Source organism: Plectropomus leopardus, chromosome 16, assembly GCF_026936395.1.
Source record: "Plectropomus leopardus strain MGB_pleo_1.0 chromosome 16, ASM2693639v1, whole genome shotgun sequence".
Taxonomy (NCBI): Eukaryota; Metazoa; Chordata; class Actinopteri; order Perciformes; family Serranidae; genus Plectropomus; species Plectropomus leopardus.
Window position 1 is genome coordinate 25,870,737 of NC_142191.1, and position 25,555 is coordinate 25,896,291.

The 25,555-nt window shown below is 38.4% G+C and overlaps 1 protein-coding gene across 2 annotated transcripts in view; it reads left to right on the plus strand.

Moving 5' to 3' along the window:
* Positions 1–23,350, plus strand: part of cd109 (CD109 molecule) — a 29,098-nt gene extending 5,748 nt beyond the window's left edge. Inside the window, exons 6-33 of one of the 2 annotated variants that reach the window (XM_088089696.1) lie at positions 796–835; positions 1,035–1,116; positions 1,196–1,280; positions 1,718–1,862; positions 2,565–2,674; positions 3,043–3,321; positions 3,748–3,849; positions 4,015–4,077; positions 4,410–4,583; positions 4,756–4,908; positions 5,657–5,746; positions 7,061–7,118; positions 7,220–7,337; positions 8,134–8,251; positions 8,434–8,547; positions 9,939–10,160; positions 11,380–11,521; positions 13,072–13,248; positions 14,188–14,269; positions 14,352–14,580; positions 15,683–15,854; positions 16,448–16,641; positions 17,501–17,656; positions 18,220–18,285; positions 19,702–19,838; positions 20,859–21,015; positions 21,101–21,203; positions 21,866–23,350. In XM_088089696.1, coding sequence (XP_087945822.1) covers positions 796–835; positions 1,035–1,116; positions 1,196–1,280; positions 1,718–1,862; positions 2,565–2,674; positions 3,043–3,321; positions 3,748–3,849; positions 4,015–4,077; positions 4,410–4,583; positions 4,756–4,908; positions 5,657–5,746; positions 7,061–7,118; positions 7,220–7,337; positions 8,134–8,251; positions 8,434–8,547; positions 9,939–10,160; positions 11,380–11,521; positions 13,072–13,248; positions 14,188–14,269; positions 14,352–14,580; positions 15,683–15,854; positions 16,448–16,641; positions 17,501–17,656; positions 18,220–18,285; positions 19,702–19,838; positions 20,859–21,015; positions 21,101–21,203; positions 21,866–22,068 — 3,771 coding nt within the window. In that variant the 3' untranslated portion in view covers positions 22,069–23,350. The remainder of the gene's footprint in view (positions 1–795; positions 836–1,034; positions 1,117–1,195; positions 1,281–1,717; positions 1,863–2,564; positions 2,675–3,042; positions 3,322–3,747; positions 3,850–4,014; positions 4,078–4,409; positions 4,584–4,755; positions 4,909–5,656; positions 5,747–7,060; positions 7,119–7,219; positions 7,338–8,133; positions 8,252–8,433; positions 8,548–9,938; positions 10,161–11,379; positions 11,522–13,071; positions 13,249–14,187; positions 14,270–14,351; positions 14,581–15,682; positions 15,855–16,447; positions 16,642–17,500; positions 17,657–18,219; positions 18,286–19,701; positions 19,839–20,858; positions 21,016–21,100; positions 21,204–21,865) is intronic. The other variant, XM_088089697.1, reaches the window with a different exon arrangement.
* The last annotated feature ends 2,205 nt before the right edge of the window (positions 23,351–25,555 follow it).

A 25,555-nucleotide genomic window follows, 5' to 3' on the forward strand; every position in this document is an offset into this window, starting at 1 on the left:
AAATATGGCCAAATAATAAGGTGAGCATATGCAGAAGCAATTCCTGTGAGCAAAAACCTCAGTTGTTAGCCTCTCTGAATACATTTAATAATTTCAGATTTTCAAGACAAGCTATTGAAAGCCTGAAACAGAATATAAGCCTTTTGTTAACACAGAAAATGTGTTAAAGAGCTGCTAGGAAGTCCTTACTGTACACTGTCCAAACAATGGCGGCATCATAGCGTGCCAGCATCCCAGTGACAAAAGAGGCTTGATAGGTGTGAGGTTTAACATAACAGCATTGTCCTCTAGTGTGATTTATATTACAACATACACATCAGCAACCTTTTCTATTTAATAACAAAGGCATAACATGTCATTAACAATAATTTGCCCTCCCTGTCATATGTTGGCTGATCTCGTCCTCCGCTCGGAGGGTGAGGAGCTCCAGAGTCTCATTTTTCCCAGTTTGCGGATATTTTCATCTGATGTTGTTCTTCTTTTAGTCAACTGTTAACTGTCACTAGTTGCTTTTTAAATCTCCCATGGTGGGTGGCATGCATAACATGTTGTCAAAATGTCACATCCGTTGTCCCATCCTGCCGGCTGTGCTGTTTATACAGACTAAGTTTAAGCACTGTCTCCCCATTTCATGATTGTACTTTTTAAACAGAATAGTGAGGTCTACGGATGAGATTCATTTATTTCACATCCCTCTCAAGAAATATTATAGATATAAGATTTATAGTTTGTCCTGGTGGTTGCACCAGAGCAAAGGTCATGTTGTTATCTAAATCAAAAGTATTTGCTTTACAGAATGTTACAAGAGAGAAGTGTTTCAACGTGGCTCATTATGGTACGTCATGTTTTTTTTAATGTTTTCTCTGACCTATACTAAACCTTTTTTTGGTGCAATGAAAGCTGGATGATTTTGGTAGAAATACACTTTTTATCTTTCCTGTACTTGTCACATTTCTGTCCACTTCAACAGGATGTTAAAGACATTATGATATTTTGTTTTGTCAGCTGTTCACTCTCTGTGTGTTTGGTTGCAGTGCTGCCAAAGTTTGAAGTTGTGATAGAAGCTCCGTCTTTCATTTTTCATGAGGACACTCTGTTGGGCACCATCACAGCAAAGTGAGAGCCTTGGTTTCTTTGTTACAAATTAAATGCCGTTGTATCACTTATATTTATATGTTTGTGTTTTCATCCTCAGATACATGTATGGCAAGCCTGTTCATGGACACATGAATATAACGTTCCTCCTGAACTCTTATGAGGTTTATAATGAAAACAGAGAGGTGTGTCATTTTGTCTAAAGCTCCTAAATGTGATTTGAAAACAGACTGTGGAACTGAGCACAACTGCCTTTTGGAAAAACAGCTGCATTTAAATTGTGTTTATTGTGTAAAAATTTAATATTACCTGTTCTTCTGGCTAAATGTTAGGTAAGGTTTTTGTCCAAATTTGTACTGTATCCAGGGCTTTTAAAAAAGAGTAGACCATTCAAGTAAGTTATTAAGTGAAAGTTACAATTTTTTTTAGCAATCATTATTTTGTTTTCTGGGCTGTCAGATAATAACGTTTTACAAGACATCCCCTTGACATTTGGTGAACTGAAATTGACATTCATCATTATCAATGTCACTTTCCTGTCAACTGATAAATATTGTGTGATCAATATATAAACTGATGACAAGCAAATGTCCTCAATGACATCACTTTTGCTTTGATTTAGATCGATGGCACCGCAGACTTCATGTTTGACATTCCCGACGACGACTACCACACAATGAGTAAAAGAGCTCTAGAGATGATCCATGACGAATACATGGTTGACGAGTGTCTAATAATTGTGGCTCATGTGACTGAATATCTGACAGGTAAATCAGTTTTTACCTCGAGGCTTCACTTATTCATGAAACTTTTATTGATAAGTAAGGGAAGACACTGAGATCATGTCCTCTGTACTGTTTGTGGGATTTTAGGGAGAGTTTTAATTCTACAAAGTGAATTATAGGTTTTAGCCAAGCGGCAGCCTCTGGGGCTGAAAAATAATGAGTGCCAAAAACTGCAATTCCTCTAATGGCCACTTGAGACTGGCTCCAAGTGCGAGTATATCCCATAGACCCCCATGTTAAATTGGTCTTGTGTTGTGGTAATGGGTTGGACTGAAGTTAGACTAAAGGTATAACACAGAATTGATTAACAATTTATACAATATGCCTTAAATCATAGTCAAAACAGGGCGGGGTCAGAGTGACCCCAGAGGACAAAAGGTGTATAGCAATCGGGAGGATATTATGAGGGTTAAAGCTAATTTCAATAGTCATGACAACTGTACAGTGGATGATTTTATTTAATTTTTTTATAACTTTATTAAGGCCCAAAGTTATGCATATTTAAGGGCAGGGCCACAGGCAAGCTTACTTACTGACAGTTTATAAATTCATCAGCCTTAAAGTCAGTAAATGTACAACAGACTAAATGGCTATTTAGATGAAAGCATTACTGATGCCTGGAGTTATTCTATATAGTGGAATTTGTGAATGAATCATATATCTCTAGTGCTTCTCATTTTTCAGGTCTCACATATAACAGCACAGCAAAGGTGTCTTTGGCAAAACAGCGATATAAAATTTCCTATGATGGCTATCCCCAAATATTAAGACCTTCTTTGAACTTTGCTGCCTGGGTAAGAAAAGCAAATATTTTTTTTATAGTTTGAATCCAATTTTTAGAATATTTTAAATTTTCTGCAGTCTCCATTTCCTTTTCTTATTAAAGGTAAATTACTTTATTGAGTAAAATGTACAGGGATAATTAGGTGCAAATTAGCTAACTGCTAATCCCAGCGCATTTATATTAATGTTTTCAATACATTCTTCTACAAATAACCAAACATACATACATTTCTTACAATGATCAAATTTGGTAAGGACCTCTTATTGCACATTTTGTGCCATATGCAATACAGTTTATATTGCTCTGTATTTCTATATAAAGAATGTAAATTTAAAAAAGCATGTTGTCATGGTTGTCATGGTTTTCTTGATTTTGCAGCTGAAAATATCTACATACAACGATCAGCCACTGTCACTGGAGGATCAGCAAAAGACCGTTCAAGTGTCAGTGATGCAGCGAAAGCAAAGGCAGTTGTTCTGGGAAATGGACAAGGAGGAAGAAATGTTGCCTAATGCATCAAACATGTCAAACCTTTTTGGGATGCTGCATCCCCGTCCAGAGATGCTCTCTGAAGAAATGGAGTTTCCTGTCCCTGCAGACGGGGTTATACCCCTCAACATCAAGGTCATGGATGATACAGAAATGCTCACAATTGATGTAAGATTATCTTTTTATCACCTTAAAACCTGTTCCTCAGTCCGACAGTATTAATTGAAATATTAAGCTGTGCATCATCCACATAGAAGGAGCCATGTTTATTGATTTCTGAAGTCAACTGGAGCCAATCGCTGCATCCTCTGATTTTCTGGGATCCACTTTTTAAAATCAGCCAAACCTTTGCTTATTATTAACATTTTAAAGTTGACTAAATGAGCCACACACAGCTACTTTTTAAGTTCTATGTGGATTTTTTAAAACTCTAATAGTGCTATAGAGCTGTTTTTCCAACGAATTGGTCTCATTTTTGATGAACACATGCACAAGGTTGGGCATGTCCACACAGGTGATGTGTGATGGTACACATTCCTGTCAGTGGTGTCCACTGATCTATCATTAATATGCTTTTTGTTTGTTTGTTTTTAGGCTTATTTTGAGGACAGCCATAACACTCTACAACTCTATGTAGGCTACACATCCCCCAGTAACTCATACCTGCAGATCCAGAAACCCTCTATACCTCCAGAGGTAAATATGAGAAACACAGTATCGTATAGTTAAAACTGTCTCGTTGTTTTATGTGGGTAGCATTACGCAAATATTGTCAGCAGTAAACGTGGGATGCACGTTTACTTATATGATTAAACGACACAATCCATAAACATGTTATATTACAATATTCTCTTCTGTTAGATTGGTTCACCCCTCCAGCTGCACGTTGAGCGGAATTTTCCAATGACTGAGATCCACTACATAGTGAGTGTGACATAATGACACTCAAAGAAGCTTCATTTGTTTAAAATATTGCATTTACTTAAATTACATTTTATTCAGTCTCTAAGACCTTTGTTTAAGTTGCTTAAGTTAGGTCCAACTGTAAAATAAACTAGTATTTCTAAGAATATCTCTATTTGTAGAATGCTTTCATTTTGTCATATTCTAACATAAATTATTTTCAATTTTACACTGCTATTTGTTTTTAATGTTTTTACACTGTCTGTTTTACACCTTGTGCGGCACTTTGTCTCAGTATACTTTTTAACAGCATAGAAATAAAGAATTAAGGACACGACTGTTATTGTTTGAAGGTGAAGTCCAGAGGTCAGGTGGTTTCTGCTGGGAAAAGCTCTGCTGATCTAACTCTGGTCCCAGAAATCACCTGGGCTCCTCTGGCCTGCATTGTTGTCTACTGTGTGGATCCTAGTGGCGAGATTGTCAACGATGTGATGCAGCTACCCATTCCCCTAGCTTTACAAAACCAGGTGATATATTGTCTCATTGTTTTAAATTTTTGTCTGATTAAGAAAAAGCAGAGTGATTTTTTTGGTCAGGCTGGCAGTGTGATTCTGAGTATTGTGAGTATGATGTGCTATAAAAGTGGTAAAAGCGCTGGTGTGTAATTCTGTGTGATGTAATGATGTGTATGATTGGCAGGTGTCTCTGAGCTGGAGCGACACTATGTTGATGCCAGGTGGCGATGTCAAACTTAGGCTCAAGGTAGCGGAGCCCGGCTCTCTGGTTTGGATCTTGGTGGTCGACAAGGCGACAAAGTGGAAAGGATCATACAATGACATCACCAAGGAGAGGGTGAGAACAAAGCCTGAGTTGATGCGTGCCTTGTTCACATGTGATGTAATGGTGTGGCCATTAAAATAAGTCAACTAAGGTTCATATAAATTCAACGTGTGTTAGGACAGCAGATACATTCAGTCAACTTTAATCTCTAAATATGAGGGGAAATCTTAAACCCTATTAATCTGCGATACTAAACTATTTTCAATTAAGGGATTCAGAAATTACCTGTCAAGAGTATAGCTTTTTATTCTTGTGATTCAATTATTAATTCCAAAAACAAGTGAAGCAGTTTGCTGTGACTTGCTGTATTTTATTTTAATTGATAAGGGCGATGCAATTTAACATAGTTACAATATAGAGTATGAGACTCATGTATTGCACAGATTTCACAGCTATTCACATCACGTGTTCCTAGTTTTGTTAAGGCAGTTAATTGTCATATAAGCTTTGTCCTTCACAATAGACCATCCAGTAATCGTTGAATACAAGAAGCTTCCTTAACTCTCCAGGGTCCTCTCCAGTTTTTCCAACAGTTAACAAGCTATGTTTCCACCCATATTTTTCCTATGAAAACCAATCTGCCAACCTCCCGCAAATGTATCAGTTCAGTGTTGACCTGAGGCACCATGAACTGTTTTTGCCCCAGCTCAGTCAAACAGGTTTTAAACAATAAGTGCTCTTTTTGTGTGTGGGTCTGTTTTGTTGCTCTTTGTGGGCTGCAACAGTAGCAGATCTGAGGATGCCGGTGTTGGTTTCACAGGTGCTGAAGGAGCTTAAGAAGCACGGTGTTTCCAAGGCCGACGCCTACTCTGACATGATGATAACGGGCGATCCATACTCTGTCTTCAAGGTTAGCCTCCTCAGAGACACATCATATCTGTGTGTTCTATCAGTATTGTATTAACTTAGTGTTTTACTCAGGAAGAACAGTTTCCGTCAAAGCTTTATTATGCCGCAGTCGTGCTTAATGCTTTTTAAACGTCCTCCCTGCTTTTTAATTTTTACAGTTCTTTACAGTATGAAATCAGCAACATATAAATTATCTGCCAGACATTGTCATAACTCGTACACAGACAGATTTGCATTATCCTCGTAGAAATGATTTAATCGTTACGATGGCAGTCCTCCAAATTAAATGACAAAACACATTGTGTTTGCCCTCCAAAACTGCACATACAGTGAATCAACATACCAAAGGTTTTCTTATTTGACACAACTATGGTAAACATTTGGATAGCTTTAAGTGCATGGCCTGGTTATGGTTATGGAAAGATGGTGTTCGTGGTTAAAAGAAACCAATGTTGATATTAAAAGAATCAGAATTCCTGCAGCCACTGAATAGGGCTTTGTCACTTGAAAATAAAGATGTGTCATTTGCACCAGTAGGAATGTTGACGTAATGTACTATAATCCAGCACTTTATGCTCTGACAAGTGAATTGTGTTACCTCTGTAGCATATATACTCGGTAAAGCCTAGACTTTGACTTTGACTAGACGTCAATTACTGCATGTTTTTTTTCTTTTTTGCCCTTTTTTTGAGCTCGTCTTTGTGTTTTTTTTGTGGGTGTTGTGGTTTCAGATGCACAAAAAAAAGGGTTCTGAGAATTATGAAAAGTTCCTTTTCAGACAAGAAGGAAATCATACTAACAGAGCCACTCAACTGCATTATGTATAAATGGATGCTTTCCCATCATTGTGTGAATTCAGAAATTAACCATTTTTCGACGGCTCATTGTTTCTAATCCCCAAACTCATTTGTCCAACCGCCTGTTAACCTGAAAACAAATGGCCAGTGCTCCGAAAGCCCATTTCTCCAAAAATACACATTCCTCTAAAAAGATCATTAGACCTTGCGGGGTGCCGATTTTTTTCCTGTACTATGGTGAAGGCATAACCTGCCCTACTCTGCCCATAATTGGCTTGTTGGCTTCATGGAAATGAGACATTTTTCAGGTTATTAGGGTTTTGGAATAATGGGCTATCAGAACAATGGCATGGCACTGAACTGAATGATGGCATAAACTCAAAGGTCTCACTGAAATACCTTCACATTTTCTTTACACTTAAATGTAGTCTGTGGCTGTTGAAGTGTTGAAACTTTTAACATACAAAAAAATTCCATTTCGAGACAATTGTGAAGTGAAATGTGTGTTTTTCATGCAGACATGTGATCTTGTGGCATTGACTGATGCCAACTTAAACATGATGGAGCATCCAAAGCGTAAGTTTTACATATTAACATTAGTCAAACCATTTTCACAATCACTGTTTTGATTATTGTGACGAATGTGCGAATACAGCTGACACTTGTCTTCTAAGCAGCAATGGAGGAAGAATATGTCTTGCTCCAGACAGAGAGTTCACATATGGACCAACAACCACAGCCACGAGAGCGCTGGAACTTTCCAGAGACCTGGATATGGACCGACATCAACACAGGGTGAATCAACATCAGAGACATGCATTGTATAATAATAACAAAAACAGAGTTTGGTTTTTGGTAAGATTTGCTTTAAAAGTTGAAGGTATACTATGCAGGAGCTGTCAGTAACTGCTTGTAAACGCAACAGTCACACTTGCACTGCAAGCTACTGTACTACTGTAGGAACAGTACAAATCATGCAACCATGCTGTAGTTGGTTTATCACCTAACATTTGTTATTAACTTGTGCCTACGGCATTCAGGCTTCAAAAATCCTAAAAGCGGCATTCATTTGCGGAGATGATTTGGATGAAGAGGATAGAATCTGAGTTTAGCTGAGAAGGGACAGAGAAGACAAAAAATTCAGCAACCACATTCCTAAATCTACCCTTCTTTAAGTCTATATAGGTTTACATTAATTACACTAAATAAGAGAGTGACTGCAAACTACACCTTGCAGATGATACCACTGTTTATTCTTTTACAGCTCAATAAGTAAACAAGGTCACAAAGCATTTAAACCTATTCAGAACACAACAATGATGCCTTAAACTGTCATTACAAAATATAGTGAGGAAATTGCAAATATTGCATGGATGTCAGTGGCTCCAAATTGCACTAACAGCAAATTATTATTAATATGAAAAAAAGCTAAATACTATAAATAAAACCATATAGCAAACAGTCTGCAGCAAATTTCATGCCCACTTCATGGCAATAAATCATACAAAAGCCAAAAGCAACACTTTTTCTTGGTCACCATTTTAATGTGATAAACACACAAAAAAAATGTTTCTGTTTTTTTTTTTTGCAGTTATTCAGACTCAGAAGAAATAAGTCTGACTGTACCAGACAGCATCACAACTTGGACAGCCACCGCCTTTGTTATGTCTGAGAACCTGGGCCTGGGCATCGTAGAGAAGCCTGCAGAGGTACTTACCTCAGTGCTGTTTCAGTATCATTTACTCTTCTGTCCTTTGATTGAAAGAAAATGCAAGAATTAAAATAGCATTAGTACTGCTTTTATTTGATAGTACAAACGTTATATATTGTCTTGTAAGTGGTGTTTTCACCTGATGAGAGAGAATAAAGTTTCCATATGATCTCCCTGCAGCTTACGGTGTTCCAGAATTTCTTCCTGTCCTTGAATCTGCCGGCCTACATCGTCCGAGGAGAGGAGCTGCTGCTGGAGGTCATTCTGTTCAACTACCTCCCGCAGGACCTGGAGGTCAGTCTGCTTCTCCTCACACAGCTGGGCTGGAGGACAGAGGAAGGTCTCCAAAACAGCTTAATTCTCACACAAGATTTAATATTGTAGATGTAAAATGACAGAGACTTGATCCATCAGGAGTCAGTATGTCTCTTTGTTTGGACCTTTTACTCGTACCAGCCCCCCACACCTCCACTCCAATAGAGCCTGCTAGTATTTGGAAAATCTAAAAATGAAGCTCAACTTAAAATCTACCTTGTAGGTATCACACTCCTCCTGTAGACTTGAAAGGTGGATTAATGGTCGTATGAGCTTCATCTCCAAGAACTCCTTTTTTTCCCATTAGTTTGGAATGGCAGTGTGATGAGTCTCAACAGCTGTTACTATGCAGACAAAGCTATAGTATGTTTCATATTAATGTTTCTGCAGTGACGTAGTATATGATCTGACTTTGTCATTAGGAGATTGATAATACTGTAACATAGCTTTGGTTTTCAGGAACTTACAATGGCAATTTTTTTCTGGAAATTAGGTTGATAAAACAGCTATTATAATACAGTGTTAATTGATTTTTTTTTTATGAAAAAAAACCCCATTATTTCTAATGCAGCTGTTCATCCTCTGGCTCATTAAACACTTTAACACCTGGATTAACATTGTTTTGTTGTGCTGCTGTCAGATGCCTAAGCATTCATAAGCATTTTAATCTCTGAAACCTTAGAAAAATTATTTAACATAGATATCAAAAGACATAAATTGTTTGTGTGTGTTTTTTGTTGTTGTTGTAGTTGTTGTTTTAACCTCTTTCTTAAGGTAATTTTCTTCTTTTTTTGTTGTTCGTTCTGTGTTTGTTCTGTTTAGGTTTGTTTGCTTATTTTTAGGGAATTTGCTTGTAAATATTTCTTGCAAATCTCTTATCTTGTTTAGTCACTTATTGCCTTCATTCCATGTTTTTGAATAAAATCCAGCCAATATGCTCAGGGTTTAAAGGGTTAACCAAGGGGGTCAGCTCCATCCAAGCTTTGAACTGTGTCAGCTCTCAGTCACTTAACATTTTCTATGTAGAAAATGACTTTTACTTCCAGGACACACGAAATAACTCTCACTTCTAAACTGTAGTTTTCACTGTGGGAAAAAAGTATCATAAAATGTCTCAACTACTGTTTAAACTCTGACAATGACGATAAAGGCATCCTGCGGGTTATCTTTAATCTTTAAATCCTCCAACACATAAAAGCTTCATTTTTTTTTAAAGAGCTCATCAACTCCCAAGAGAGCTTAAATTTATGTTTTAATTTGATATTTAGTTTCAACAACATGCTTCTTTTATCTCCTCCCACACTCTTTGTACTGTCGAACTTCCATTTAATGTGATCTGGGTGGATTCTTCTTCTCTTCTTTGTTGCCAGGTCATGGTCATTGTTAAAGACAGTGACACCTTTGAGTTTGTCTTCCCGGACAATGAGGAGCTCTCCACGCCCAGTGTTCGTTATGTGTCTGTGGAGAGCCAGGGCGGAGCGTCAGTCCTTGTTCCCATCAGGCCGCTGGTCCTCGGAGAGATCACCATCTCTGTTAAAGCCATTTCATCTGACCACACATCAGACCACGTGAGCAGGACGGTGCTCGTCAAGGTGCGGTGAGAAACTCACACAGGGGAAGTCAGATCCAGGGGGGTTTAAATGATGTGATTGTAGATGAAGAGTCCCAAAGTGAGACGAATTAGAGCAATTTAGGTACATTTAATAGTATTACATTAAAAATAGGTACATAATCAAAGATACACTCCATGATTTTGTTTACCCAAATCCCAAAACACTGTCTTTTTTGTGTTATTTCAACAGCATTAATAGGCAGCATTTAAACATTTCATAAATGGGTTATTATATACTTCAATGTAGTTGTAAGGAGATTTGAGTTTTCAGTAATGTATTTGACAACAACTATCACTCCTGTAGACACCAGTACAAGGTCGCTGCTGTAAACAGACAGTAAATGACTGTATAATAAAATCATAGACTGTGTAAAATAATGGACGTAGCTACCATTGGTTTTTAGATTCCAATTGGTTTGTGGATTCCCGTTTTGAAGCCTGGATTTGGGGATTTTACCGTCACCATCTTGATTTTTTAGGGGGCCAGAAGTAACCACATTTGGACAAGAGGGAGGAGGAAAATAACAATCATGAAATAGTTAAGAGGATGAAATTCTCTTGAATCACACAACAAAAAATAGGATGGAATGGTATTTATCCCAAGGGAGCAGTTGCAGTTAGTTGGAAGAGAGAAAATAAAGCCAAAAAACCCCCAACCTGAATATAAGTGCTAAAATATTATCACTAAGGAGCAAATCCAAAATGTACACAGTGCCAAATAGTAAGCAGTAAATAATAGGATAATAGTACAGATGCAAAGATTTAAGAAAACTCAGGCGATCTCATGTTTTCTCTTATTCTTTTCTAACTTGTTCATCATCTTGAGGTTCCTTCTGGAGCACCTTGATTCCCAGACTGAACTGCTTGATTAGTGTTTCTACATTTTTCTTAAATCTGAGGCTTTTAACTGAAAGTGACAGAAGCTGCAAAGTGAGAAGTCAGAGGTTCAGCGTCTTGCTCAACAACACGTCACCGGCAGGGAGAGTTGAAGCTGTCAGATTGTGTTTATCATAGCGTCTGTCAACCTGCTGCAGCTCCAGAACAAACTCTTCTGATGTGCCCGCCCCCGTCATCTGCTGCTCCACTGTAACCCAAGAAATCTTGATCTTGTTTTAAAAACTCTGCCTTTCCCAGAAATATTACTCATGACCTTTGTTTATGTGTTGTGTGTTCATTTTTCACGGCTGTTGATTCTGCAGGCCGAAGGACTCGAGCAGTGGTTTTCTGCCTCGCTGCTGTTTGAGGTTTCTCCATCACAGTGGAGACTTTCCAGAGAAGTCTCATTCACCTACCCGCCAGATGTTGTGGAGGGCAGCGAGAGAGCTTCAGTGACTGCCATCGGTATGTAAACACAGCAAAAAAACCAGAGTCACAACCTGCTGAGAAACAGATTGAGGCTCAGATCACTTTAAGTATCACACTGAATAATATAATTAACAAAATTTGATGCCTAAATTAGACAAATTAAACCTGCCCCATTTGTTTATTATTCATTTAATGAATATAGTGAAAATGAGAATTGTGTACACGACTTTAATTCCGATTTTTTGGCCTATTATGCTCAGACACAATGCATTTAACAAGCACTGCAATTGACACGCTTTCTCTGAACATCAAAACTGATGCAGGACATGTGTCAAAGTGGCGGTATTTGATGAGTTAGGATATGAGCATGTTGGAGGAACAGGAATATCAGTGCAAATATTAAATGGTAACCCATTTAATAGATGTCGATGTATTTCAGTCTGGACAAAAGTGCTAGAACTTCTGACTGTGTGCTTAGTTGCTTTATCAGTCATTTTTTAATGACCACATGACTGAAGTTGGAGGAATTGTCTATGTTTATGTTAAATGAAATTATTATGTGAAATTAAAGGTATTAGGTAGACAATATTTTGCTCTAATTAAAGTACTACGAGTCCTCTTTGATATATTGAGAAATAAGAGATTGTTAGATTAATGTAAATTTAAGCACAAGTGGAGTTTTTCCATTATTTTAAAAAGTAAACAATTCAATATTTAACTCTGTTTTTTTGTTGTTTTTTTTCACACAATCTTACAAAACTACATAAATGTCATAGACTTAGTAGTATAATTAAATATAGCAAATTAAAGACTAAACAGATACATTTATAACATAATAAAAGAATATACAGTACAATAATAGCAAAGAACACAAGTAGCACTATTGGCTTGCTTGGATATCGATTTAGATTACTTGACACAAACCTGCTGTTTGTCACACATATGGAAGCCAGCATGTTTCAAATATTAGACACGTGTGTGCTAAACAGCATGGATTTTAATGAGCCGAGGTTGTTCCTTCACGTTTGGTGGGACACGCGTTAAAACAGCTAACTGTGCAGGAGGTTAAATGTTGCTTTTCCATGTAACAAGCTGCAGGCGTTCAACATGAAACACACATGTACAACACAAGCTGCAGCACGCTGAGCTCATACTTTCCTGTACGCTCAGGTGGTGGACACAGAAGATATTTATAACAACAGTGAGAATCAGCGTTGTTGTGATGTTAAAGGTTAAGTGTCGTGTCAGCAGCGAGGACAAAACTTGTGATGGAGCAGCTGGTTGTAGATCTTTGATCAGTGGAAACATGACTTCACACAGCAGGGACATCAGATCAGAGCTAAATTTGGCCTCATGATGCAAAGTGTGCAGGTGAAATTTCAGAGACGTAGCCTCAACAGATGTTTCCCAGACTTTATGCAAATTTATGAGATATTTTGATAACCCTCCTATGAGAAACACATAGAGGACTCATGACTGAAAATAAAATAAAATCATGACTGAAACAACATTCCACTAAAGTTTTAGGTCTGTTTAGCAAACATTAACTCCTCTCCTTTGTGTCTATTTTGTCTGGTTTGATGAAGGTGACATCATTGGTCCGTCCATCCAAGGCCTGGGCTCTCTGATCCGGATGCCTTACGGATGCGGGGAACAGAACATGATCAACTTTGCACCAAACATCTACGTCCTCCAGTATCTGATTGTCGTGGGAGAGGCGGACCAGGCAACCACAGACAAAGCCACAGAGAATATGAGGGAAGGTAAAATGTATCTCATTAACATATTTATAACCATTCTGAAAAGATTAAGGCAAGTGTTCACACTGAGATTTATCACCAAAAGTTTTGGTAAATTTTGAGACAATGAGTTCTTGGTTTCAGACAGAGGTATATAAAAGAAGCTTGCTGTCACTCATTGATTTTATTATTTACTTATATATCTAGCTATATAAAAATACTTAATTTGGGTCAAGACTCAAAGAGGAATCCATTAGGGTTTCCGGGGGCGGGGGTCCAAGTAATGCCTTATTTGGAAAAAAAAAAGTGGGAACTAGCAAGATCAAATGTTTCTGAAAGCTCTGCAACAGACATAAAAGATCGTAATGATGTTTACACATAGTTATACCTCTATTAATCCACACTCAGTATGTTGAGTCTGTGAATAGACCCAGGCTCTTCCTAATTTCAGTTCAAAGTTTAGCAGAGTTAACTATTAGGTTAGAAGTTAAATAAGTTGCAGCTAAGATTAGTGGAGAACAAATGGATGAGGTACAGTATTTATTGTTAGAAGTCACTTTTGTGGAGGTTCGTTTTTCATCATGGGTAGGAGCCAACCTTGTCTTAGATAGTGAGTACACGGGTGAGACGTGTATAAAAGAAGGTCATCTGCATACGGAGATCATTTATGTTTTTTTTCCTTCCCTGTTCCTTCCTTGCCTTTAAGTTCTTCCTCTTTACACAAGCAGATAGCCAAATAAGAGGGGAGAAACAGGACAACCCTGTCTAGTGATTTGTCCATTTGTATTGACTGAGACGACCAGGGAAGCAAACATTAATTTAATCCAAAGCCAAATTTATGTATAATAAAGAGGCAGAATAGGTGTCGATACTTTGTATCACTGTATAAAATATTTGTACACACATCCACAAGAACCAAGAAAACGTCCTGACTGTTGTGTCACCTGGTGTCCTTCTCTCCAGGTTTCGAGCGAGAGATGTCCTATCAGAGAGAAAACGGCTCCTTTAGTGCCTTCGGAGACCGAGACTCATCTGGAAGCACCTGGTGTGTTATAAAGTAGTTCATACCTGTAGCAAGAAAAGGACGCTCCTAAGAAACATTGATAAATAAAACTCCATCTCTGCAGGCTCACTGCGTTCGTGCTGAGGTGTTTCCTGCAGGCGCGGCAGTTCATCAACATTGATGACCACGTGCTGCAGAGAGCGGCAGCCTGGTTAGGAGCCCAGCAGGAAGCTGATGGGAAACTGATGGAGCCAGGTCGGGTCATCCACACCGAGCTCCAAGGAGGTCTGAACGGACCCGTCTCCCTCACTGCCTACGTCCTCATCGCCCTGCTGGAAGACAGTGACATCAAGGTGAGACACCATAAATCAATCAGACTTTATTTGTATATTGTAGCACCTTTCATACAGGTAAGTACAATTTAAAGTGATTTACAGTTAACTGACAAGCTGCGGATACAACAATGTATACTATATAGCCCCTTTCACACATGTACTGCAAACCTGGAAATATCTAGACATCACCCAGAGGAGTTGAATGTGAGAATGCAAATGTTGTAATCCGTTGGATCGACCATTGAACGGACTTTATCCTTCAAGCTCCCTCATACAAAGTCTGTGCAACATCCAATGGAGCTCATGTGTGAACAGAGCAGGTAACTGTCTAGAGAATTCACAGCGAGCGAGTGAGTGTGTTAGTGACGTTTCTATCATGATGCTTGCATGAAATCGGGCTTTGCTGGGCTCAGGCTCAGTGTTGTAGGCTATGTGATGATCTCACAAATCGCTATTCACTCTGACAGCCATTACTGTTCTTTTTTTTTTACTGAATCTGTGATTGTCAACTAATGTGTTATATTTCTACTCTTTTGTCTTTTTCTCTTTTGTTTAACTGACGTGTTCTAAAGGGATCTGCGTATTGTGAACATGACAGAGCACAATGCAAATTAAAATAGTTATTTCTTATAATGACATGCAATATTTATGTGCAATTCTTGCTTACACAAAGACTACGAGCTGCCAGAGGCAGGTGTGGATTTTGTTTGTACCTACAGAAAGATCAGAGCTTCTAACATATTGATCAGTGCGGTATTATATGTAAATTTCCTTCTGTGAACAGTTTCCGCATAAATTTGTTCTGCTCACGTTTCATAAACGCGACCCAATGTTCGCATCTGATTCATTGGACATTGTGCAGCGTTCATATGTGAAAATGGTTTATGTTGGCAGATGAGTAAAAGACATTTGGTGCAAAAATACCAGATTAAGTTTGCGATTATTCAGAAACGATATCTCTATTACAGAGTTTGTCCACCAGAGAAAACTGACAAGATGATTTTATCAAGAAAATTTGTTTTTTAATTCCTAATCCAATATATCATCTGTAAACATGAGATTAAAAAAAAGTATTTAAATAAGAAACATTTCAGGCTCACAGATGTTCTCTGTGTATCAGGATCAGTATGGCAGCCAGGTGTCTGAAGCCCTGATGTTCCTTGAAACTCGTCTGGCTATCGGTGTCTCCAGTAACTACAGCCTCAGTCTGCTCACCTACGCTCTGGCTCTAGCCGGCAGCTCCAACGCTGACAAGGCACTCGGAGAGCTGATGGGACGAGCTGAGATGAGCGGTATGATGGCTGTGTGTGTGTGTGTGTGTGTGTGTGTGTGTGTGTGTGTGTGTGTGTGTGTGTGTGTGTGTGTGTGTGTGTGTGTGTGTGTGTGTGTGTGTGTGCATACAAGGAATGGGGATTTCTAAACAGTTTGTAATACAGTGCTCCAACAAATTCATTTTCACATTTACTTAAAATAGGACTATAGTGTTAAAATACTCTGTTATAAGTCAAATGCATAAAAGTGCTCATTATACAGAATGGCCTATTTCAGAATAGTGTACTGTATATTATATTATTGGATTATAGTTATTGATGAATTGATGTGTTCATCACTGTAATGTTGGAGCTGATAAAAGTGGAGCTAATTTTAATTTTAATATTCTGCTGGGCAGCTTTTGGATTTACCCCATGGTTCAGTAATATTCTAATCACCATGAAATACTCACCACTTATTCGTTGGTTATTTTTTGTATCATTATCTAAGACGGTTGCAGAGAAATTCAAATGCACGTTGTGGAATAAAACATACAAATTTATTTTGCCTTTGTTGTCTTTTAAAATGTCAAATAAATCATATCTATTAGTGATGCTTGTATCTCCTCTGTCAGTAGATGGCCTGCCAATGTGGTCCTCCCCCGACAATGGCCTGTCGTCATCGTGGCAGCCTCGCTCTGCAGACATTGAGATTGTGGCCTATGTGCTGCTCGCTCAGTACAAACTGGGTTACATTGCAGAGGGCCTCAACCTCATGAAGTGGCTCAGCAAACAGCGGAATTCCTATGGAGGATACGGGAGCACTCAGGTGAGAGACTTAATGTCAAAAAACATCTAAACCAACAGTGAGTGTATCAGTTAACAAGTAGTGTGTCTTTAACAGAGCTAGATATATAATTCTTCCTCTTTGCCATAGAGCTCCATTGTTGTCCAAAGACTATCAAAAACACACCGTCCTGCTGCCTCAAATACTCACCAGAGCACCAAATGTGGATTAATCCACCGCTGAAAATAGTCCCCAGCAAATGATCTCCTTCCACCATGTTTGTTTCATAAAAACCATAGTGACCAGCTGTTTTAGGAAATTACTTTTTACATATAAAACTATATATTTGTGTTTTGAAATACTTGGGTCTTCAGTAGAAGCTAATGGGCTTGAAGCTGAGAGCCACAGACAGGAAGTCAGAAAGTATTGAGAGAAAGACCAACACTTTGTTGTTTTTGGTCATGTCATGAGATTTATTTGTTTTCTTATTGGTTAAACTGCATCCATGTAAAAGCATCAAATCCTGTCCATGTCACACCAGCAGCAGAAGTTTGTGGTTTTTGTGAGATCAGAAGGACGCTGTGGCCGTCTGAGCATGTGGTGACTAAAGGACGGTTAACCCACGCATGGATACACACAGACACACATGCGCAAACATGCATGACAAGGAAATAAAAAAGATCTACATTAAATATTATGTCAGTTTTTCCAGTTTTGCTGCAAGATTTTTCTCAGGCTTTGTCAGCCAAAAATAACTCGATTTGTCTACATGCAAAAGGGCAGATATCAACACCCTCGCAAAACGACGTAGGTGTAAACAGGAAGTCAGCAGTGAATATCAAAGCAGATGTCCATCAGCATCTGAAGTGGGCAGATGTATGAATCATGTTTCCTCTCTCAGGACACCATCGTGGCTCTGCAGGCTTTGGCCTTGTTCGCAGCTCATGGCGGGTCTCATGACATTGACCTCAGCATCAGAGTGGACACCCACAACGGGACCAGTGCTGCCCACTTCTACATCAACCAGGTCAACTACCTGGTCCTCCAGAGCCAGCCGGTAAATCCACACCATACATATTTATAAAAATCTGAAAGAAAATCTGTGTTTGCAGTTCAGCATCTGCTGATGATCAGATACTGTCAATAACCAATGAGGGCTCAGGTCACAGAGAGGTGATGCAGATGTGTTAATGACATGAAACATGTTTAGTTCCAATATCATTGTGATGAGTCCACTGTTCTACGTGCCAGAAGTGGAGCTAAATCTGTTTGAGTTGTCCTGATTCATCCTTTGGGGAGCTTGACCACATGGTTTCAAGAGTTTGACAGCGGTTCCCAGACTTTTTGGCCCTGTAAGCTCCTAAAATGAAACATGGCTGACATTTTCTCAGAAAGTCAAGTTGGAATACAGTCAAACTAATTTGTCATTTGTTCACATTCATTGAAAAGCAACCCATAAAGTGTGTATAGCCTATTGAGGCAAAAAAAAACAAAACAAAAAATAGCTATACTGTTGAGTTTAAAAGAGAAGAGTAAAAAGTACAATATCACATGAGTAAAATAGATTACTGTAGAACACAATAATCTGGAGGCTGAAATTTGTCTCATGTTCGCTTTCAGATTGAACCAGAGAGGGAGCTGAACCTCCAGGTGACTGCAGAAGGTCGAGGACTCGCCCTGTTTCAGGTACTACAAAAGTTCAAACTGCAGTCCAGTTCAGTTTGATTCAGTTGGTTACACGTTAGAGCAGTTATTTTTGCGTTTTTATTGTCAAATGTTGTGGATAATACCAGCAGAATCCATTCCCGTTCTTTGCTTTCCCTCTGTTGTGGTACTTTGCACAGTGATCTGGTACTGAACGGCCAGCCCACTCCCATTCTGAATTTGTCAAATAGCTCCACTCTGTCAGTGCTTTTGGTGTAAGTGTGCAACCCCAAACCTCCCCTTTTGCGTGCACATGGAACACTGTTGAACGGCGTCAGGTGAGAGCGCAGCCAGCAGGAGCCTATGTGGTGTGCATGAATCACATCAAGAGACGTCAGGTTGTAACATTGCCAGTAACAATGTAATATACGGAGCACGAGGGCACTTAAAGTGCAGGTGGGAGGGGTGTTGGATCGGTCCCATAAACCTGGACTTGGATTCAGGAGTCCTGTGTTTACTTCCTGTTTTAATGTTGTTTTTTTCTACACCCTACCATGTGCATATTTCCCCTAATCCAAACCATCTTTGACTGTCCACTGATAAAGCTGCAACATGTGATAAGCTGGGATGGGAACGTGTTCAAAAGGCAGAGCTAGAAACGCTGCAGTCTTTTGATCGGTCAGAGAGAATCTTCAGTCTTGCTGGACAAGAACTCACACACCCAACTTTTTTAAATACTACACTGATGCCACAGAGACTGTTAGCACTGTAGCCTGTTCTTTTTAGTCTGACAATGTTGGCAAGCAACCTTGTATTGTTAATGTAACAGGAGATTGAGTGATGTAAGAATAAGATACCTCACAGACATAATATACACAAACCATCCTGACCAGTAGAGACAGACAGATACAGAGCAGCTCTGAGGTGAGATGGTGTTCATATATCTGAAGTCTCATTAAAAGACTAAGGCAAATGCAGTGAAAATATCATCCGTGTTGAGTTGCAGCCTGTAGTGATAATACAGTTACTTAAAAGTCAAGTTCAAAGTCAAGTTTATAACAACACAAACCACAACCCCCTGCTATCTGTTTGCTTAAGGGACATTTGATATTATTTTTAATAATATTTTTTGTTTTGCCCTCTGGTTATGTATTATATTATTTATTTTCCACGTGTTTGGAGTAGAGTGCACCATATGTGCACTTGAACAACTGCTGCAATCTGACCCACAGTGACCTCTTACATGATTTTGTTCAACAACATTGCAATATTTTGATCCAGTCATGGATTTTTTAGGTGAAATAGTATCATAATCAGTACACCTGGTCTGTTTGTGAATCTTCACATCAACAACACGACAACTCTTGTATTCTGCATGTGATTTTTAAGCAGCTTGTTCCTTGTTGAAAACAATCCAGTTTTCCTTCTACTGTAAACGCAGCTCTTCTTCTACTTCAGCTGAACGTGTTTTACAACATCAGGAATGAGTGGCCAATGAGGAGGAGGCGATACGCCACCGAACACGAGGCGTTTCATCTATACATCGAGCTGTTTGACACAGAAATAAACTCAGCACATCTGTACATCTGCAGCAGGTGAGCAGGTTTCTGCCTCCTCATGTTGGCATGATGAAAGTAAATTAGCAACATAACAATCAACAGCATGTGTATGATTTCTGTCAAACCTTCATTAATAAAACACAATCATTTAAGTCAAGAGGAGAAACAATAAAAACCCCAGATGTGAACTTGAGAACGAGATTACGCAGAAATAAGTTAACTTTTGAAAACAGTGTGTAGATATCAATTCAATTTTTGAAATTTTATTTAAATTGAATATTAATATGAAAGAATTCACTTAAAATAACTTGTGTTTTGTAATGTATTTACCCGGTAAAATTAGGCAGCTGGTATATTTGTGCAACACATTTTAAATTTGTAATGATACACTTTTAAATATATATAATAATATAATTGAATACATTTTATTTTTTAATGTATGAGCAATATTTCTAATGTTAAAATGTTAAATGAAATAAATCTAATCTAGTAATGTTTTATATTATAGATGAATCATAAGAAAAATCATAAAATCATCTGAATTTAGTATTTATTATAGGTTTATATTTATTTATTGATAATGAATAATATGTAACTGTTCATTCTAATTTAATAGATACATTTTTTTTCATTTTCAATGTAAATTGCTTTTTTCGAGCAATTTACGTTCAACTAAATGGTAGATGAAATACACATAAAATTTGAAGAAATAAAAAATTAAACAATTTCAGTGAAATTAAATAAAAATGAATTATCAGCAATTAATTATCAACTAAATGTTACATAAAACTAATTACAAAATACAAATATAAAATAAAACAAACAGAAACACAAATATTACAATACATAGTTTATAAAAAATCACTAGAAGTAGCTGTATGACTTAAGATTGTGTACTGAGTTTTATGCAAAGAAAGTTTGTTCTTATATATACTGTATCCACAAGTAACTTATTAAATGTATACACTTCAATTCCTTGTACCAACTATATAAAATGTTTTATATATGTTGTACTCAGAAAATATAGATATCTAACATCTACATATTGTTCTGCAGTTTGTCAGAGGCTCTGGGTCTGAATGCGACGGGCATGGCCATCATGGAGGTGGGTCTGCTGAGCGGCTTCAGCTTGCTGCCGGACGTCGACCTGACTGACAAGGTCATAAAGAAAGTGGAGACCGAGCCAGGAAAAGTCATCCTGTACCTGGATTCTGTAAGATCCAGTGATTTTTTTTATTTCATTTTGAACACTTTGCAATCTTTCTGACTGAGGTGTAAAATGTAAAATGTGTTTCCAGGTGACGACAGAAATGATGTGTGCACTGATCCCTCTGGTGGTAGAGTATAAAGTCAGCAAAGTCAAGGAGGCAGCTGTTTGTCTCACCGATTATTATGAGCCAAGTAAGAAGTTTAACATCACTATAATCTTCACTTGTACATTTTATGCTATTTTATGCACTACTACTACCACTTGTTTTCTGTTGCTAAGCTAATTGTAACAATCTCTTGGCGGAGATACAGGTTTCCAAAAGTTATGTGCAACATGTTCAACTTTTCAGTTATCTATTTGCTTTTATGCAGTTTCTTTTTCTTATCTTCTGTCTTTGTGTTGCGGCCTTCGTTGCTTTTATCACAAAGCGCTTGTTTTATTCTGCACTTTCACTGTCTTCAGTTGTGTTTTTACTAAGTTTATGTTTCATGCTTTATTTTGCGTTAATATGCTGCCTTGTGGCAAAAGAATTTCCTTTTGTGGGACAAAAACATGAGAACTAAACTGAATTACATGATATTCCAAGCCCCCAACTATCTGGTTAAGAACTAGTCCCACCTGTGACTCCATCATTTGGTCACATTGTGCTCCCCGCGCAAACCTAAGCGAAGGATCAAAACATGATTTTGTGCCCACTGATTGCAACACACAGACCGAAGAAATGTTCAAAATTTACACAAAGTGGCTTTTAAATGACTGAAACCATTTGCAAAGTATATACTATATGTAACAGAAATGTAGGGTAGACTGATGTGGAAAGTTTGACCTCTGACCTTAACACCCTCACTCTCAGGACGGAAGACGGTGAGGATTTATAAATCAGAGTGGAGGGGCACGATGTCCGCCTGCTTGTACTGTGGTGACGACTGCAGCAAATGCAAACCAGACGATCATCATGGCACCAGCGTCATGACAAACAGCAGCCAAACCATCCAGGTGATCAGTTTAACACCTGCTCTGCTCCTCCTCTTCCTCATCACCGTCTTCGGCATGTAATGTATGTCCAACAAATATCTCTTCAGCTTTTTAGATGGATTTAACTATTTGTTGTATTTTTTAAATGCATTGACTATAGTCCCTGGGAAACATCATATAAATGGTGTTTAACCTTCGTCAACTAACATGTTTATATTTTGGGTTGGATACTATGTTGTTGCTGTAGTCTGACAAGAAGTTTGAATGAGAATCTGTTTGTGGTGGTAGCTGACGTGGGTTGGGGTAATCGGTTTGTGCGAGTTAGACCTAGCACTGCTGCTAGTGAAGGGTTCAGGGGTGTGCTAGCTAGTTCTTGCCTCATTTGTGGTCTGATAAACTGAAAATGGATTAAAATTCAATGCCTTGTACCGCTTTTTTCCAAGCAACTTTAGCTTTCGGCAGGACCCATGGTTTCCATGGGAACGCAGCCGATTTCATCGAAAGTAGGTTAAAAAATGATAAGCTCAGACAGATCCGTCATCACTTTGTGAGACAAACTGCGAGAGCATACAGCTCCAAAAATAAAAATTAAAACGTGGCAATTAATGAATTAATGAATAGGAAAACCCTGTAGTGTCAAATGGTCTCTCATAGTGCTAAACCCACTCAGAATCAACACTGTAGCAGCTCTACAGAGACTTTTAGCCTGTTTTGGCTCATAGTTTTGGTTTTATGGTACAATGACACTTTGGTTCAGAAGTTATTTTCATCAAAATAAAGCCAGTGTACACTCCCTGCTCAGCAGCAAACAGCAGCAGACACTAGCTGGTGAACAAAGTGGAGCATCCACGAAGCTAAACTTCATCTTGAGTTTTATCAACTTTTTTTTTTCTTCTGCCATCTATCCTGCCTCTTTTCTGGTCAAGAACTATGCCATCTTACATTGATTAAAAATGTTAATAAAGACATGGTTTTTAAATGCAAAACAATTTTTACACAGTTATGAAGTTAGCAGACATTACAAGTTGTATGCGCTACATACAGCTTAATGCGTTATTATCAACTGTTACTGCTAACAATGGCTCACCTGGTTTGAACAGGTATTGCTAAGAACATCTTGGTTTTCAACTTGTTGTGCAGGAAGGTGATAAACTCTGGTGTGACGTCATTCACAGCACTGACCTTTGAAGTAAAGAGAACGCAGCAACAGTCAAAGATTCAGGTATATTACGTTAGTGGCATCTCTGCAGCAGAGATGAGGAGCTACAGAGGTCAGTAAGCTCAATTCTTTCTATCCCCATACCTCCAGATTGTTTTACTTTCCAAGCTTGTAGTCTTCAACCAACGCTGACTCAAGTGACATCATGTGAGGTCATTTATCTACCTTCACATGGCTCCCTCTGGAAAAGGCTTTAATACTAGCAGTACTCCCCAACACCTGCAGACACATGGATGTGAAAAATCAGTGGAGTTTCCCTTGAAAAAAACGACCCGACGGTCATGTGTGCATTTGCTGCGCACATTAACCTCGCTTTAATCAGACTGCAATAAAGTAAACGACCAAACACAAGCAGAAGCCTGACTGATGACCTACCGTAAATCTGCGCACTAAAGCAGGTATGCTGCCTCACCGTAAGAGAGAACAATAAATCCCTGCAACAATCAAAGTGATGGAAGCATAAACATTTAATGATAACTTCAAAGATTATTCCATGACGGACAGCTTGAACTTTCCAGGTGAGGGAAACAGCGAGCCGAGAACATTTAACCCAAATGTGGATGAGAGAAGCAGGTGGAATCTATACCGCCAGCATTTATCTAGCCTCTAGCTGCCCTCTGGCTTTTTACGGTCTCAGACGTTATGCCTCATTACAGCTGATCTCCACTCGCGGTGCACAATGTTCCACAGGTCGCATTTCTCTCAGAGTATAGACAGCATAAGATATGTTAGTCCACATTTGTTATCAGTTTGGGATCCGTAGACTGCACAGCAGCCTGTCGTAGCTTACTATGACCTGTCAGTTTGAGGCATTATAATAACTTGTGATGGGTGTTTCTTGACAGTTCAAGGACAACATTTGGACATCCAATTTGTGTTAAAGTTGCTGGAAGTATGTTACGACCACAGGAGCGCAGAAATATCCCAAAACAAAACAATTTAGATACTGAAATTTTATTCAGTTTTCAGTTTTTTAGTAAAACTGCAGCCAGCACAGGCTGTAATAGAACCATTTGGGACAATAATGTACATCCACTAATAATGCTTGTTTTTGCCACTGACAGGCTCAGATTGTCTCTGACAACATTATGGAAATAATCTCTACAGATAAATAAAATGTTTTTCTTTAGCTTTTATCTGGTCTCTTTGTTAGTGTGAGTGACCAAGTCTCTCTCAAGGAGAAATCTCATTTTAAAAATCTCAGACTTTACTAATTGTTGAAATCAGATAAATACTTTCAACCATGATACCAACAATCTTTTAGATAACCCTCAGCTATGCTTTTTGTACACTAACATGTCAAACTTAGCGGCACTCCTCTCTCCAACTCTCACTTATGTTTCAAATGTTGTTCTTCCTGCAGCAAAAATATTTTTGTTTCCCTGTAGGGATCCTCCATAATGTTGTCACACACTTATATTAACAATCTGAGCCCATCAGTGACATAAGAAAGCACTTTTAATGGACATACAGTACATCAACAATGCACTAATGCCCTGAATGATTACATTGCTGCCTGTTTATGGCTACATCACTCTCGGTTAGTGCTGCAGTTTCAGAAAATGTTTCCATTAGTCACTTAGACACAAAAACAAGGGAAATTAGAGTCCAGGTTGAAAAATACCAAAGTTTTCTTTTAAGCTATTAGTACTGTGCCCACATCACTCACTGTAAAGCTGTACTGTTGCTTCCCGCTGCTGCTGCTGCTGCTATTGTTTATAAAGCATTTCATAAGCTCCACCTCCACCTCATCATTCACCTGTGGCCCCTGAGGCTTCCTCCCCTCAGGCGGGAGAAGTTACCATCATCACACAAAGACTACGAATACTCCACATTTACTTTATAATCCATTCCTCGTGAGCTGGCTGCCTGAACTGTGTTTTGCACAGAACAAATGGCGTTCAACAAAGAAAACATGTTGAAACTTGATGTTTTGTCACAATTATGTGATACATTTATCAAAAATATGAGATGCCATGTGCCTGTGTACAAAACAAAGACTCAGCTTTTATAAGCCAGTATGCCTGGGAACACATTAAAAAACAAATTTATGGGGACTAGTGCTGGAACAATTACGTGACTGGCTGATCAACAGAAAAATGAATCAACACTTTTTGTAACTGATTTAGGTCATTTGCTGTTTCCAGCTTCTAAAATGTTAAGGATTTGCTACTTTTCTGTCTTTAATAATCCATGTTAATTGATTGTTGTTGGGGTTTTGGGCTGTTGTTCTGACAAAACAAGTATATGACTACAGCTCTAGGTACTTGTGACGAACATTTTTCACAACTGGATGACAATTTTGGACATTTTATCGAACAACTGAGTAACTGATTGATTGTAAACAGA